Source organism: Vulpes vulpes, chromosome 15 (genome assembly GCF_048418805.1).
Source record: "Vulpes vulpes isolate BD-2025 chromosome 15, VulVul3, whole genome shotgun sequence".
Taxonomy (NCBI): Eukaryota; Metazoa; Chordata; class Mammalia; order Carnivora; family Canidae; genus Vulpes; species Vulpes vulpes.
This window is the reverse complement of record NC_132794.1, coordinates 40,519,286-40,537,639: the sequence shown is the minus strand read 5'-3', so window position 1 is coordinate 40,537,639 and position 18,354 is coordinate 40,519,286. Positions and strand designations below refer to the sequence as shown.

The following is an 18,354-nucleotide window of genomic DNA, read 5'->3' as shown; positions in this document are numbered from 1 at the left end:
TACAGCTTGTGCATATAAGCCTATGTACAAATATTATCCTGTCACTTCTCCCTTCTAAAAAATATCCTCAAACTAAACAAGCAGGAAGGTAACATATTCCTGTTAACCTATGATAGAAGTATTTCTTTACCAACTTGATGCTTTGATACCACAGTCTCAGCAATTTTAAAATAGTTCTACAATGGATTATAGATAAAAGTGCAAGGGCATAAAAAATAGAAGGCAAAGTTAAAGTAATACAGGAAAAGTCTGGGGGAGGACTGGTAAAGCTGAGGTGAATGATGTGTGGGGAGTGATTAGATAGAGAAGGTAGGATGTAAGAAACAGTATTTTGGGCACCTAGGTGGTATAGTCCGTTAAGCGTCCAACTCTTGGCTTCAGCTCAGGACTGATGAGATCAAGTCCCTCTTTGGACGCCATAGTCAGTGTGGACTCTGCTTGGGTTACTCTCTCTCCCCTTCTCCCTCAACTTCCCCTCTTCCCTCTCTCTATATGTGCATGCTCTTCCTCTCTAGAAAATAAATATTTTTTAAAAACTTTTTGCATGCATGCTCTTTCTAAAATAAATAAATCTTTTTTTAAAAAATTACAAATAGCTATTTAAGTACAATAAACTACCATAATGGGGGCACCTGCCTGGCTCAGTTGGTAGAGCATGCAATTCTTTTTTTTTTTTTTTTTTTTTTTTTTTTTTTTTTTTTTTAATTTTTTTTATTTATTTATGATAGGCACACAGTGAGAGAGAGAGAGAGGCAGAGACACAGGCAGAGGGAGAAGCAGGCTCCATGCACCGGGAGCCCGACGTGGGATTCGATCCCGGGTCTCCAGGATCGCGCCCTGGGCCAAAGGCAGGCGCCAAACCGCTGCGCCACCCAGGGATCCCTAGAGCATGCAATTCTTGATGTTCGGGCTATAAGTTGGAGCCCCACATTTGGTGTAGAGATTACTTAAAAAAAAAACAACTACCACCATAAGGTACCACTGCATATCACCATGATGGCTAAAATTAGTAAGACTGAGAACACCAAATCTGGTGAGAAGGTGAAGCAAAGTGTACTTTTATACATTGTTACTAGGTGTAAAGTGATTCACCCACTTTGGAAAACGGTCTATCTAGTATTCTCCCCTATAACCCAGCAATTGTACTCCCAGGTATTTATCCCCCCAAAATGAAAACATATTCCCACCAAAAGACTTGTTTAAGATTATTCATAGCAGTTTATGAACAATAACCCAAAACTGGAAACTCAGACGTATATCCATAGGAGAATGGATAAACAAACTATGATATATTCACACAAAAGATTACTATTCAGCTATAAAAAGGAATGACTCAGTGATACATGCAACTATATGGGTGAATTTCAAAAAGATTATGCTAAGTGAAAGAAGCCTTAAGAGAGTACACAGTATGTGAATCCACTATATTGAGGTTTTAGAACAGGCAAAATTAATCTATGGTACAAAAAAACAGGACAACGGCTGCCTCTCGGGGGATGGGAGCATGAGAAAACTTCCCAGAATGACAGTAATGTTCTGCATCTTGTTGGAGAGTTTAAAATTCCATGGGTGTATGCATTCATCAAAATGTAGTTGATGTTCACTTAAAATTAGTGTAATTCATTATATGAAAACTTTATTTTAAAAAAAGCTGCAAACCCTCAATTATAATTAATAATATGTATTTTGAAGTATCTGGGGGGAGGTGAAATGATATCTTCAATTTACCTTGAAATGCAAATAATAAGATGGATAGATAGATACATGTTAGGAAATGTTAATGATACACTCTGACTGGAGGTGTTCACTATAGAAGTCTTTCAACTTTCCCGATGTTTGAAATTTTTCATAATAAAATGTTGGAGAAGGGATTCCTCGGTGGCTCAGTGGTTTAGCGCCTGCCTTTGGCCCAGGGCGCAATCCTGGAGTCCCGGGATTGAGTCCCGCATCGGGCTCCCAGCATGGAGCCTGCTTCTCCCTCTGCCTGTGTCTCTGCCGATCTCTCTCTCTCTCATGAATGAATAAATAAAATCTTAAAAAAAATAATAAAGAAAATGAATACACAAGTCAGAGACTGGGAGAAAATACTCCTAAAAAAGACACTCAACAAAGGACTTGTATCTTGCATATATAAAAATCCTCTACAACTCAATAATAAAAAGACAAAAACTATACAAAATAGAAAAAAGATTTAAATAGGCAATTCACAAAGGAATTTATATAAATGGCTAAAAGCACTTGAAAAAGTGCTCAACATCATTGGCTTTCAGGGAAATACAAATTTAAATCACTATTAAAACTGTTAGGAAGGGCCCCTGGGTGGCTTAGTCGGTTAAGTGTCTGCCCTTTGGCTCCGGTCATGATCCCAAAGTCCTGGGACTGAGTCCCTCATCAGACTCCCTGCTCCTTCCTCTGCCCCACTCCTCTGTTTGTGGTCTCTCTCAAATAAATAAATAAAGTCTTAAAAAAAAAAAAAAAAGCCGTTAGCAAGGATGAATAGTAAATGTAGGTGGGAATATAAAATAATACAACCACTTTGGAAAAAGGTCTGGCAGCTTTTGTTTGTTTTTAAAGATTTATTTATTTGAAAGAGAGTGAGCAAGTGTGCACATGTGCAGGGGGGAGAGGCAGAGGGAGAAGGAGAGAGAATTCCAAACTGACTCCATACCGAGTGTACAACCCAAGATGGGGCTGGATCCCAGGACCCCAAGATCATCACTCAAGCCAAAACAAGAGTTAGATGCTTAACAAACAGCCATCCAGGTGCCCTGGTCTGGCAGGTTTTTAACATAAATTTTGAACAAGTATGTTTATAGTAGTTCAATTCATAACAGCCCAAATAGGAAACAGACCTGTTATCCATCAATAAGATAAAGAACCTGCAGTATATTCATATAATAGACTATTACTCAACATTAACCAGGAACAAACTACTGATATATTCAACAACATGGATGAGTCTCAAAAACATTTTAAGTTACATATTGCATACTAATCATATGCATATAGAAGAAAGCATTTAAATTGAAGTATAAATGATGCCTGCAACTTGCTTTGAAATGCTTCAAAAATAGATGGGTCCAATGGAAGGAATAAATATGTGGCAAAAACAAATACAGCAAAACGCTAATTGTAGCACTGGGAAGATAAAGATATGGGTGTTCTTTCAATTTTTCTGTATACGTGAGAATTTTCATAATAAAATGTTGGAAAAAATACAATGAACCGAAGTTCACTGAAATCTTTATAAAGATCTTCAGATCTGAGTATAAAACAAATCACTTATGGGTCAAATTCCATTTCACATAAAATTTAGGCAGTTACATAAATGCTAGTTCTGTACTTCTACTTTATAGTGTAGAATGCTGTTTGAAATGAGAGTCATCATACAAATTTGAAATATTTAGTTTCACATTAAAAAAACTAGAGTATTTTTAAGTAGTAAGACATAGAGTAGGCTAGGGCAAAAAAGGCATTGATAATTACTCCCATAGTGCTTTGTACATTAGGCCAAATATTCAGTTTCAGTAAAACTTTATTTGTGACTACATTCTGTTTTTTATAAAGGCATGCCTGCCCGTTCCATAAAAGAATGGATCAGCTATGGGTAATATTTTGAAGGTATGTTTTGCCATGCTACACTAACCAATTGCTTCTATTTAATCATAGCTAATGACAACTAGCATTGTGTCTTATTCAACCCATTCATTAAAAAAACAAAGACAAATTTGATGTAGTAAAAAGACTTAAACAGGGAAAGTCAGTGGGAAATTATTTTCAACACAGGATTCTCTTTCAGGTTGTACTATACTATATGGTTATAGTACATTTGTTCTAAAACTCAGTTTTAGAGCAAGCCATATATGTATTTCCTCTTCGTTCTCAGAACCTGAGAACTGTATTGTACAAAAGCCATACACAATCTAGAACCACACTCTGTCCTGCTGAAGTGATTGTTAAGAATCTACTAATTCACGTTAAAAATGGATCCAGGATGCAAGAAGACTGCCATAGTAAGTGAGCAGTAAGCAAATCCCTGTCTCACATACATTTTGAACACATGAGTTTTACCAAATGCTATTCTGTTCATTCCTGAGAGCATCCTGTAGATATGATGCTAAGGTTTTAGTAACATTAAATACTATTCTTTAAAAAAAATTAAAAATGCAACTAGAGCTTGATCAAAAGTACCAGCATGCTATTAAAGTTGGAAAAGTATAAAACAGAACAGACTAGGGAAAAGTATAAAATAGAACAGACTAGCTTCCAACACACACAATGTAGACTTAACTCATCTATCTACACCTTTTCATAGAATTCTGTCTCTCATACTCTCTCTCTCACACACACACACACACATTTAGTGGGAGTGGTGTGCAAAGAACAATGGATTCTGATTTGGAAACAGATTCAAACCTTTGGACTCTCTCCTAAACTCTTGAGTTTGAAGATACTATTCAGAGTACTTTATCTACTATTATGATCCAGCCACACTTAAGAGAACTTTTAAAATTCTGACCAATTAATAGTTTTGTGATTATAGTATTTGGTTCACTACAAATGGTATTTTTATAAATAACAGAAAAGAGTGTAATCTACATCCAAGCAGTTGCTTTTTCTGTTTTTTCCTCAAGTGTTGCTTCTAATGTAGTAACTTATTACTTCAAATATTTAGGATAGACATTCTCACTGAATCACTGTAACCACCAGCCAGCAACTAAATAGAAGTAGAAAATATTATGCTTTCATTTTCTTGATCAAGGTATATTTATGATAAAGTTTGAGCAACAAAGGTTTAATTATGTTTTATCATCAGTTATAAACCCCATACTCTTAATTCTATAAGTCTAACAATAAATCTGTAATAATTCATCTTGAGTGTTATTTGACAAGAAAAAGATGTGAATCACAGAATTTCTTCAAAATATCTGAATTACAGAACTTCTAAAAAAGTACAGAACTAAAAATGTTTAACTTAAAATTTAAAAAATTTTTTTATTTATTTGACAGAGAGAGAAAAAGAGAGAGACAGAGGGCGTGCAAAAGCAAGGGAAGCGGCAGGCAGTGGGAGAGGGTGAAGCAGGGGCAGAGAGCCTGATTGGGGCTGGATCCCAGGACCTTGGGAGCATGACCTGAACTAAAGGCAGACATTTAACTGAACAAACCACTCAGGCACACCCCTTTATCTTCAAATATTAAGAGAATAAAGAGATCATGTGTTAGAGCAGGGATTCTTAAGGAAAATATCAGACCTGCCTGAAGGGCTAACCCACTCTACAACCCCAATTCAGTTACTCAGGCTTCAAGGGGCCACTGTTAGGGAAATACTAACTCATGTGGTATCATTCAGAAGGTTAGGCAAACATTCAAAAGAACAGTGCTTTGCAAATTATCTCTGGTAAAAGACTATTTTTTCTTTATATTCACAATTCATTGTGGGCCACAAATTTTATCAAATAATAGTAAAAATGAAATACTAGAAAATGGAAAATATACAAAACACAAATTCTAATTTTTATTACTAGATTTGACATAAAATTGCTCTATCAAACTGCTATACAAGTTTTAAAAAAATTTCAATTTCTGAACTTATCTTCTCAATGACATGTTAAGTAAACAGCTCATGGAGCCCCAAGTGGGGAGTCTGCTGCTTCCTCTCCCTCTGCCACTTCCCCTACTTGTGTTCTTTCACTCTCTCTCAAATAAATACAATCTTGTAAAAAACTAAAATCTCAAACTTATCACAAATCCTAAATTATGCCTTATTATGTGCATGATTATAGAGAGAATTTAATGAGTTAATCAATTACTTTGATGAAGACCAACTATCATGGGTAAAAAGAACTGAAAACTCCTAAAGCTCAGAATTACATAAAATTGCCTCTGAAAATGGATTCTTATAAAATGGCATCAATGATGATAACATATTTGGGAGCTAACAACTGAAGGACAGTAATACATAAAAGACCTATTGTCTGATGGGTTAATATTGTACTGCAAGGAAAACAAAGACTTCTCTAAATCAAAACATCAGGAAAATCTCACACTTTATAGAAGCTGAAGAAATCATGCATTATTCAATACAGAGAGGAGTGCCCACTATGTGCGAAGAAATAGGAATACAATGGAGAACAAGCCATGTCCCTGCCCTTGAGGAGCTCACAATCAGGTTATCTAATTCACTATGTAATAAAAGGCATTAAACCAGGACTGTGAATACAATAGAGTGTAAACAGAGAACCTTGAGAGTACAACATACTACTACCTTCCTAGTTATTTTTTCAGAGACCTGAAGCTGTGAGTCTTCCGTAAAGGAAAGGATGCCTGGAGCAGGATGGTTGATGGCTAGCTAATTTGGTAGCTGTTACCCATTTTGGCTGCTGACTGTCAAAAGCCTCTGTGTACTCAAAGTCCCCAGCTTTCAGTCTTTACTTTTCCACAGTATTACATCTCCCTATATAGGGCTCTCTCTTTCATTACTCTAATGTCATTACAGCGTAGACACTGTAGGACCCGAGAATCACCAACCAAAAACACAGGGCCGGCACCATGAACACGGACTATTCACAATAACTCGAGTACTCAGAATTTCCTTTCTGACGTATGACGTTTCATTCTTTATTATGAAATACTTTTTTTTTTTTTTTTTAATAATAGTCACAGAGAGAGAGAGAGAGAGAGAGGCAGAGACACAGGCGGAGGAAGAAGCAGGCTCCATGCATCAGCAGCCCAACGTGGGATTCGATCCCGGGTCTCCAGGATCCCGCCCTGGGCCAAAGGCAGGCGCCAAACCGCTGAGCCACCCAGGGATCCCCATGAAATACTTTCTAGATAGGCTTCTAGTCAACACTACAAACTGTGTAGAAAATGAAACCGCAATATATTGTCAAAACTTCATATTTCTAAAAATGTAAAGAAAGGAAAATGAAAACACAATTCAAAACAAAATTTTGTTAATTACAACTCAGAAAACAAGTGTTTTGTTGTTGTTTTAAATAAGTTATTGTGGGATCCCTGGGTGGCGCAGTGGTTTGGCGCCTGCCTTTGGCCCAGGGCGTGAACCTGGAGACCCAGGATCAAATCCCACGTTGGGCTCCCGGTGCATGGAGCCTGCTTCTCCCTCTGCCTGTCTCTGCCTCTCTCTCTCTCTCTCTCTCTCTCTCTCTCTGTGACTATCATAAATAAATTTTTAAAAAATTAAAAAAAAATAAATAAGTTATTGCTTCCTTCCTCCTTTGTAACAAAACTTCATTTTAAAAGCCAGGCACTGGGATCCCTGGGTGGCGCAGCGGTTTGGCGCCTGCCTTTGGCCCAGGGCGCGATCCTGGAGACCCGGGATCGAATCCCACGTCGGGCTCCCGGTGCATGGAGCCTGCTTCTCCCTCTACCTATGTCTCTGCCTCTCTCTCTCTCTCTCTCTCTCTCTGTATGACTCTCATAAATAAATAATAAAAAAAAAAAATAAAAATAAAATAAAAAAATAAAAAATAAAAGCCAGGCACTGGGCAGCCCTGGTGGTGCAGCGGTTTAGCGCCGCCTGCAGCCCAGGGTGTGATCCTGGAGACCCTGGATCGAGTCCCACATCAGGCTCTCTCTGTATGATGCCTGCTTCTCCTCTGCCTCTCTCTCTGTTTCTATGAATAAATAAATAAAATCTTAAAAAAAAAGCACTGTGGGGTGCCTGGCTGGCTCAGTTGGTATGACATGCAATTCTTGATTTGGGAGTTGTGAGTTCCAGCCCCACATTGGAGGTAGAGATTACTAAAAAAAAAAAACCAAACAAAACAGATCTACTGAAACTTGGGTCAAAATAGGAATATTCATTAACTTTAGGAAAGATGAATGGACGTGCCTAAATCAATAACTATATAATTCAGCATTACTAAACTACCCTGGGTATTTGCAGACCATTTATTTAAAAGACACTGAAATAGGGGCACCTGACTGGCTCAACTGGCAGAGCACAAAACTCTTAATCTCAGGGTTGTGGGGGGATGCCTGAGTGGCTCCGTAGGTTAAGCATCTGCCTTAAGCATCTGCCTTCAGCCCAGATCATGATCCTAGGATCCTGGGATCAAGCCCCATGTTGGGCTTCCTGCTCCTCCCTCTCCCTCAGCCCCTCCTCTCCTACTCATCATGCCTGGTGCCCTTCCTCTCTGAAATAAATAAAATCTTTAAAAAAATAAAAACTTAAGGTTGAATGTTAAATTCAAATACTCTCAAATAATGACAAATTTCAATTGGATTCAACTTCTCATAGCTCCTCAAAGTGAAAATGTACATGTTTATACAAGAGTTTTTTTATTTTTTAAAGATTTTATTTATTTATTCATGAGCAACAGAGAGAGAGGCAGAGACACAGGCAGAGGGAGAAGCAGGCTCCATTCAGGGAGTCCGATGTGGGACTTGATCCCAGGACCCCGGGATCATACCCTGAGCCAAAGGCAGACGCTCAACCACGGAGCCACACAGGCATCCATATACAAGAGTTTTTAAACTCATCAGTGTTTTCTTTTTTAAACTAGCTGTGAGGGCAGCCCCAGTAGCTCAGTGGTTTAGCACCGCCTTCAGCCCAAAGTGATCCTGGAGACCTGGGATCAAGTCCCAAATGGAGAAGCAAGGAGCCTGCTTCTCCCTCTGCCTGTGTCTCTGCCTCTCTCTCTCTCTCTCTCTGTCTCATGAATAAATAAAATCTTAAAAAAACAACAACAGATTTGTCTGATAAAATGGAGAAAATTAGGAAATTCAGGTGTCACTTTGCCAAAAATTATTGACCAAATAGTTCTGACTGTAAAAGAATGCTATCAACTGAGTATCTTGCATGGATTTCTCAAGACCATTAGAAAAGTAATAAGGCTTAGCAATTCAGTAATAAAAATGCAAAGCAGAAGATGACACTGACTAATTTAGCAGAGAAACTGGAGACAAAGTCAGCTCTAAGAGAACAAGAAATTTTTAAAAAGATAAAACAAACTAAAGTTAGGATTCAGACCTAAACATACCTGTGATCTCCTAATACTGCTACCTTTGTTTTCTATCTCTGGGCTTTTGAACTACAAAAACGCCAATTTTAAGAAGAAAAAAAGTTTCAGCCCTCACATTTTTTCAGTAGACAGCCAAAGGTAACTTTTTTTCAGATTGCACATAATATCTCAGACATATTTACAATATTGACTTGATTCTGAAATTTTGTTAAGTGCCACCAATGATTTCTCAGACATATTTATTTTATTTGCATAACGTCTCAGACATATCTACAATGTTGACTTGATTCTGAAATTTTAACTCCCACCAATTTAACAGGTTAAAATTCTCCAAAAAATGCACCTGATCAGAAATGTTAAAAATATGACAAACGAATAAAATATGACAAATGTACACCTCAGAACTAAGCAAACATTGTAATATTTATTTTTTTAAAAGATTTATTTATTTATTTATTTATTTATTTATTTTAGATTTATTTATTTTAAAGATTTTTATTTATTAATGAGAGACACAGAGAGAGAAAGAGAGAGAGAGGCAGAGACACAGGCAGAGGGAGAAGCAGGCTCCATGCAGGGTGCCCGATGCGGGACTCGATCCGGATCTCCAGGATCAGGCCCTGGGCTAAAGGCGGTGCTAAACCGCTGAGCCACCTGGGCTGCCCAAAAGATTTATTTTAAAAATGTTTTATTTATTTATGTGAGAGAGGGAGGAGAAAGAGAGCATGTGCAAGCAAGTAAGCATAAGCAGAGGGAGAGGAAGAAGCCGACTTCCCACTGAGCAGGGAGGCCACAGCAGGGCTCAATCCCAGGACCCTGAGATCCTAACCTGAGCTGAAGGCAGATGCTTAACTGACTGAGCCACCCAGGTCAGGTGCCCCTTTCATGATTTTCTTAATAACATTTTTTTTTCTCTAGCTTATTTTATTGTAAGAATACAATATTGACTTTATATTATTGATAAGGCTTCCAGTCAATAGTAGGCTTAGTAGGCTATTAGCAGTTAAGGTTTGGGGGAATCAAAAATTATATTAAAATATTCTATTGCACGAGGGCTGGCCCCCCTAACCCCTGCACTGCTAAAGGGCCAATTATAATATGAAAGATGTGTTTAAAAGAGTTATAGTCACCTTTGATTGGCAAAACAGTGTAATTCACTTATTTTGATTTTGGGGAAAAATTAGAAGTTTCTTGGAAAAGTATAGAAAAGTACTTGGTACTCTGAAACATATTCTTAAAAAAAACAAACAGAAAACAAAATTAGATTGCTTTCCAATCATTTTTCTGATTTAATCTTAGCATAGAGACATTTATAAGACCTCCAATAACACACAGAATTGGTAGATAAGCCAAAAAAGGCTAAACACACATGTGTAATGTAATGGCTCCAAGGCCAGATAAATATTTAAGACCTACTGACATTTAAGGAAAAGCCTACTGTGCCTATCCACTCAATGAAACCCCAATCAGGTGGGAAAGGTCCTTCCACTTGTACGGCATTTATCACTCTTTCCTTTTGATCTGTGGTTGTCAATGCTGGCTTTATGTTAGAATCAGCTGAAAAGCTTTTTAAAACTACTGATGCAATTAAATCAGAATCCCCAGATAAGGGGCAGAAGTTTTGTTTTGTTTTGCAGAAGTATTTTCTAAAAAGATCTTTAGATCATTCTGATATGCAACCAGATGAAGCATCGCTACTTTAAGTATGTACATTTGCCTTTATATTTTAAATTTTTGCTTATATATATTTTTTAATTATTTATTTATTTATGATAGTCACACACAGAGAGAGAGAGAGGCAGAGACATAGGCAGAGGGAGAAGCAGGCTCCATGCACCGGGAGCCCGATGTGGGATTCGATCCCGGGTCTCCAGGAGCGTGCCCCGGGCCAAAGGCAGGCGCTAAACCGCTGCGCCACCCAGGGATCCCTTTGCTTATATTTCTATGTCTTTTTTTAGTCTAAAGATCTTCAACTCATTATGTATTTTATTGAGTGCAAATTATATCTGTCATAACACTATAGTAGATGTTGATGATACAAATCAACTTTGCATCCCTGTCCACGAGAACCTTACTGCCTGAGAAATATAACATATAAAAAAAATCAACAAAATTAAGTGAAATAGGTGCTATAGTAATAGTCTGTATAAGGGATATAGGAATGTAAACAACTGATCGATCTTATCTGGGTGTGGGATTGAATCAGAGAAAGTTTTAGAGAGATGGTGATTCTCTGAAAGAGGGGCTTAGCTCTAAGTTATTTTTGCACCTCTACCAACTAACACCTCCAAATAAAAACCTGATAAACAGCCATCCTCGAGGATGGTATATTTAGAGCTCTTTGAATTAAATGGCTTTTACTTTTACTCCACTTCAAAAACCTACTCCCAAGGCTGCACACTAGATCATGTTAACACTGGACTGCCCCACTCCGAAGCCATTAACTCCAACATTTAAGTGTCCGACCACAATCTTTAATCCTTCTACATCTTTCACTACCACTTTACCCCACCAAGTCCTCCAGTCTTTAAGTGTCTCCATTTTTACCTCAGTTCATTTTCCTTTGCCGTATTTTTCTATTACATTATTCTACAATGTGCTGTATTTTTATTCTTGTGTTTATTGTGCAGCATTATAATATATATGAGCGTTCCTTTCTTTTCTCTAGTAGATCATAACTTCCCTTAGAACAGTCATCGAATGATTTTTCTTGGTCTGCATCCTTAATACCTAGAACAGGGCGTGGACCTCTAATAAGTTCAGTAAATGTTGAAGGAATGGATAAAATGTTCTTTTCATCTTCACCACTAGACCACAAGCTCTCCAAAGGCAGAAGCCATTTAATCTACATATTTCCTATAATTCCTACTGGAGGGCCTCACATATATCAGAGCTTCAGGAAGCATGCATTAAATTGTAAAAGGATAAAATGTATTAGAGCCTGCGTGAGACACATAAAAATATGTTCCCTGCTCTTTTTTGGGGAATTATGATTTTAACAATCATTTAAGATAACCAGATGGTTATGAGGCAAATGTAAAAAATGTTCATCATGGCAGAAGCAAAATGAGATAATGGAAAGCACTGGATATAAGTCAGGAGGCCTGTGCTTCAGTCTTGGCTTTCCCACTCCATGATCTACAAATAACCATCTCTGTGAGCCTTAGTTTCTTCATTTATAAGATGAAGTTTAACCAGAATTCTTTTCTTTTCTCTTTCAGAATTCAACCCTTGATCATCTGAGGTTCATAAGAGTCATACACCCTCAATATAAAAGACTGTACGTGCCCTTCTGAATTTTTTTTTAAGATTTTACTTATTTATTCCTGAGAGAGACAGAGAGAGAGGCAGAGACATAGGCAGAGGGAGAAGCAGGCTCCATGCAGGGAGCTGAATGTGGGACTCAATCCCAGGACCCTGGGATCACGACCAGAGCCAAAGGCAGATGCTCAACCACTGAGCCACCCAGGCGTCCCATTTCTGAATTGTTTAGGTAAAGAAAAGTTCCCATTCTCCACTCAATTTTCATAACTCTCCAGAGGTATCCATTCTCAACAATTCGTAGTATCTTTAAGGCATTATTCATGTACAAGCAAGTTCAGTCTAAGATTCTTGTTTTTAGTTACCAACTGCACAGTCCCATAAAATCTAAGGGAAACTTGACAAAATGAAAGGACATTTAGAAATACTTTGGTAGCAGAAAGACAATGATCTACTCAAAAGGCCAACAGTAGAAAAAATTAAAACAGATAGAAATAATTATTTAACACTTCCTGTTTCACCACCCTCAGTTGTGCAGCGTGATGGGAGTAAAAAGTGTATGACAAGAAAAGAAATTTAAAGTGGGAAGCTTAAATGTGATAGAAATGTGGGAGGCATGGGCATTGTGGAGAAAGGAGAGAAAATCATACCATTGTCACAAGCACAGAATGATGTATAAAAGGCCAAAAAATTGTGAATTCTAAATATTAAAATAGGAAACACAATTCTGAAATGCACTATGAGCTTTAGAATCAACCGCAGAATGCGGTGTTGTTTTCCAATACTAATTTCAGCCCAGAGACAAATATTAGATTAATATATCCTTGATTTTCTTGACAACCACATCCTGTGAAGATCTATATCAAATTCTAACAAAGGCATCCACATATTATGAAACCAAAGATGAAATAATTGTATTTTGACCAGCCCTTCTGGAAGTGGGCAAAATGTGTAAGATTATAGTTGTCTTAAGAATTTTTTTTTAGTAGAAAGAAAAATGATAGGTCATTAGTAAAATAGGAAACTAGTTTCCTGAGAATATAGTGAAAATTGCAATCTAATGGCTGGACCGTTGATTTTTCTTTTGGTACTAGAGTATTTAAACATTGAGGAATGTGTTAGAGAGCCAAGCTTTAACTTAACTTCTATACCAACCCAGGCAACATAGGTTTCACCTAGACATGTCTCCAGCATTATCCCTATCATGTAAAACGATACTACTCTCTATACTGTAAAAAATGCTTGTAAATAAGATAAGGACGGCAGGCTGGATAAGGATCCTGTTTTACAAGGCTAATGCATTACTCGGTAAGTTCACTTTTTAAACAGAATAAAATTACAGTTCCATAACATGTAAGTCACAAGTCTGACAACGTTTAGCTATAAATTGCCTAATGACAATTACGGCAATAAAGAAGTTAATACTGTTATAGTCTTTATCTGGTATTTTTACAACCTAAATATAGTATGATGGATATAAACTAAAACTACAATTTAGAATTAATCTGGAGAAAGAGAAAATGCTAAGTTATTTTTATTCCATACTGTAATTTTAATACCATACTATATGGTATAAAGTTTGTCAAGAAGTTGAAAATAGTTAAGTCCATAACTCCATAAAATTAATTAGTCAAGGATAAGTGAATTCTAGGACTACAAACTTTACCAAATCTACCTTGTTTCCAGACATTCAGAAACACAAACAGAAATAAGGAACTAAAATCATTCTGGTTTCCTGCACTCTTTAGATTAAGAGGAACAATATTTCCTGACCCCGGAAAATGTCAAGTCAGAAGCTACGGTTTTCAAATTTGGGTAGAATACCATTTTAAGAGCCTTTAAGATTCCTAAGAGAAATTTTCATCACTTGACATGTGCCAGAATTTAGCACAAAACTAAACATAAAGCAGTACAGTAATTCTCAAACTTCGCTACCTCACAGTCTGAAAAATGTTTTGACCTTTCCATTTTATCTCATTTCGTTCTTCTATCACCTTTTCCTACTAAATCCAGCAAAAGCTTCCAAACCCTAACATAAATTAGTTTAGGCAGCTGAAGGTCTGTAGTGGTCAACTGAGTCAGACGTGGCTTGTATACTACTACTTACTGACCACAGGGACTCAATACCCTCCAGCTAAAATTCAAAGTCAAAAACTTAAACAAAAGTCAGGTCCTAAAAGCCTCTTTAGAATTTCTCCATTCCACAGGGTAGCACAACAGACCCATCAGCCTCACCCTGAGTGAGCTTAGCTTCTTGAACCACTGTCTCTAAAATTTAAATTTTTAAAAAGAATTTTGTGATACCATATCTGAAGTCTTTGTGGGAAAGCCAGTAACTAAGATACGGTCCATAACTACTGCCGGTTACTAGCCTTAAAAGCAGACTGTGATAATTAGGGCCCCAAAGCTAACTCTCCAGTAAATTTCACAATTTAGGATCCTCTGTGCTGAAAACGTATTAAATTCTTTGATATTCATCCTTAGCCGAAACACGCTTTTCAACTTGAAGGAGGCAAAAATGCAGAAGTCAAAATACAAATCTACTTTCCTTCCTGCATGGCAAAGTATCGCTGCAGGCAGTCACTGTGCTGACCATCACTCCAAAGGAAGGTTCCTAGGCGTCTCGAATGGAAGGACCTGGGTTCCTGATAATTACTGCATAATGGAAAAGTGATTTCCCAGGAGACAATCAACCAGGTAAACAGGGCGGTAATGAAAGTATCGCATCCTCCTCCTGCTACTCACCCTCCGTAACGTCCTGGGGGTTAGAATTCCGATCACTGGCTGGGTCCAGGGCAACAGTGGCTAGAGAAGTGGTGGCTCCAGACATCTCACTCATGGGCTCGCTGCGGCTGGTTTCAGGCACACTTTCCCGTGAGCTGAATCTTACTCGGGAACTGGACCGGGAGCTGAGGTCCGGGCTGGTGTCTGACAAACCTGGAATGTCATCGATCTTCGTTGGTGTCACCATGAACCGAACTGAAGCCATCTTGGTGGTGGTTTCTGGAGGATGCATTATTCCGTTTTCCTTTAGAAGAACAAAGAAAAAAAGGAAAAACCCCTGCAAAAATCCTTCCTCCTACGCGAGCTACTTTTGGTTGCAAAAATAGAAAAACTTAAAAAAAAAAACAAAAAACAAACAACACCTCAATAATCTTGATTTACACCACACAGAAAGTCCCAAATAAGAATCCTTCGACTCAGAATTCAGATTATCTTAGAAAGGGCACTACTAGTAAATATTTAAGAGAAAAAAAAAGGACAAAACGTTGCCAATGTCGTGTAACTTCGTTCCTTCCGAGAGAAGAGTCATGTAGCTGTCTCCCCGGTCCAGGGCTGCAGGCTCAGGGCCATGGTGTCACAGGAGCAGGCCGAGCCCTTCTTCCCTCGACCCCCGGTTTCCGCCGCGGTGGTCAAGTCTTTTACCTGGAAGAGGCCCCACGGCTCTAGCTGAGCACAGCGCGCGCAGGCCCACCCTCACGGGGCGGACACTGCACAGATCAGATGGCACAGCGGTGTACACCCGGCCACCTGTTGTGCATCAGGTGCACGCCCCGCAGGTCTGGCTGGGGGCTGTGCGCAGGGCCACCCGGTGTTGTCGAGGCCAGTGATCCTCCTGGGTCTGCTGGGAGAGATGCGCAAGCATAACGGGAAAGATGCCCGCACCCTGGATCCAAGACGACAAACAGGGCGCGCAAAGGACGCGGGGCGCAGCGGGGTCTCGTCCTAAGCGGCCGGCCCGCTCCTGCGGCAGACGGGCCCTGGGGGCCGGGAGGCGGCGGCTACGGAGCGGATCGAGACCCCCGGGGCTGCAGCTCCGCGTCCAGGCGGGTCGTCGCTAACCCGTGGAGCGCACGGCCGGCTCGCAGGGGCTCCCGGGCGTGGGGCAGGGCCGGCCGCCGCTCCGCTCTCTCCCCCACAGGCCCGCGGCGAGGTCTGCCGTCGCCGTCCTTCCTTCGGGTCCCAGCGAGGCGCTGGCCTGGCAGGCCGGCCCGGGCCGAGCAGAGGCGGGCGCGGGGCGCGGGGCGCGGGGCGCGGGGCGCGGGGCGCGGGGCGCGGGGCGCGGGGCGCGGGGCGCGGGTGCGGGACTCCGGCGCCAGCCGGGGCGGGTGCGCGCGCAGCTGCTGTTTACCAGCCGGTAACTGTTTCGCGGCCGCGGCGTGCGCAGGAGGGCTCGGGCTGCCGGGGAGGCCGCCCCCTCCGCGGGCCGACGCCGGAGCAGCCGTTACGTGACCTCGCCGCCCCCAGCCCCGGGCCCGGCGGGCTGCAGTAGCGCCGCCGCAGCCCCTCCCTGCCCTCCCCACTCGTTCCTCATTCGAGGTTAACGGTCCGAAGAGAAGCCGGGGGAGCGGCGGGGGGCGGTACCGTCCCGCGAGCGCCCGGGAGCCCCGCCCAGCCTCCGCAGTCGGCGAGCGGACGGAAAAGCCTACGCGCATGCGCGGCCGGGGTCGCGGCGGGCCTGAGGAGCCGGCGTCGAGGCCCGGGGGACGATGGGAGTTGTAGTCTGAGTGTTGGGGCCCGAGCTGCGTGCCCCTGGGAAGACCTTTTTCCTCTGGAGCACTGCTGCTGCGTTGCACCACCTCGCTCTGCAGGCGTTGGGAGAGCCGACGGTGCCCCTCGCCCTCAGAACCTCAAACACCATCTTTTCAAGAAAAGCGCTTAAGATACCGTTCATGGGGATCCCTGGGTGGCGCAGAGGTTTGGTGCCTGCCTTTGGCCCAGGGCGCAATCCTGGAGAACCAGGATCGAATCCCACATCAGGCTCCCGGTGCATGGAGCCTGCTTCTCCCTCTGCCTATGTCTCTGCCTCTCTCTCTCTCTATCATAAATAAAAAAAAAAAAAAAAAAAAAAAAAAGATACCGTTCATGGTTTCTTGAAAAATCACAATGTCTAGGTATGACCCCTATTGAAATTTTTAAGACGTCTGTTTCTAAAGCACCGTATTCTCAAATTTATATATTTTGTGCTAAATTCCTTTTTCTTGTCCTTAAAACGTCTTTTTACCGTAGGTGCATATATCAGCTCATCATGTTGTGCACCTAAAATACACACAATTTGGTCAATTATACCTCAATGAAGCTGGGGGAAAAAATGCTATTTTCACTTTTTAGTTAGATTGAAAGTTCAACTAAAGAAAATGTCTGTAATTTTAGGCCCGGAGAAAACAATGAGAATCGTTTTTTACTCTGTTGCCAGTGTTTTCCCTACTACTGCCACCAGAATATTTTTCTTAGCATGTTCAATACATGAATAAAAGTGTTCCACAAATTTTGATTCATCAGTGCTTTGTTTGAAACTTATTTCCTACAGCTTATCTGTGCCCTGAGTTTGCCTGGGTCCTTACACCTTACAAATGTAAATGTTTAAGCATCATCCTTAGCAATGAATCAGAACTGTATTGAAAACCTGAGCCAGGAAAATTTTTTTTCTTTTTTCTTTTCTAAAGATTTTATTTATTTATTTATTTATTTATTTATTTATTTATTTATTTAATTCATTCATTCATTCATTCATTCATTCATTCATTCACTCATTCATGAGAGACACAGAGAAAGATGCAAAGACACAGGCAGACGGAGAAGCAGGCTCCCTGCAGTGAACCTGAACTCAATTCCAGGACCCTGGGATCTTTACCTGAGCCAAGGCAGGCACCCCCAGGAAATTTTCTTTTATCAAATGACACATAAAATTAAGTCTGGTTAAGGGTAGCCCCGGTGGCCCAGTGGTTTGGCGCCGCCTGCTGCCCGGGGTGTGATCCTGGAGACCTGGGATCGAGTCCCACGTCGGGCTCCCTGCACAGAGCCTGCTTCTCCCTCTGCCTGCCTGTCTCTCTCTCTCTCTGTCATAAATAAATAAATAAAATCTTTTAAAAATTAAGAAAAAGAAAGTCTGGTTAAAAAGATCCAGTAATCAAAATGTAAGAACAACTTTTTTGAGATATACAGTACGTAAAGACTGAAATGTTTAGAAAACAAAAACAAAGCAAAAATCCAAAAAAGATCCAGGTAACAACATAAGAAATAAATTTTCATTTAAAATGTAAACCTCCTTGTGTGTCTAGGTGGCTCAGTCAGTTAAGCATCTGCCTTCAGCTGAGGTCAGGATCCT

At 40.4% G+C, this 18,354-nt stretch overlaps 1 protein-coding gene across 2 annotated transcripts in view; it reads right to left on the bottom strand.

Annotated features, from left to right (window-relative positions):
- The window catches only part of SLC12A6 (solute carrier family 12 member 6), a 90,152-nt gene extending 73,988 nt beyond the window's left edge, over positions 1–16,164 (bottom strand). The window contains exon 1 of one of the 2 annotated variants that reach the window (XM_025998391.2): positions 14,991–16,164. In XM_025998391.2, the coding sequence (XP_025854176.1) occupies positions 14,991–15,261 (271 nt within the window). In that variant the 5' untranslated portion in view covers positions 15,262–16,164. The remainder of the gene's footprint in view (positions 1–14,990) is intronic. The other variant, XM_025998393.2, reaches the window with a different exon arrangement.
- Between the last annotated feature and the right edge of the window lie 2,190 nt (positions 16,165–18,354).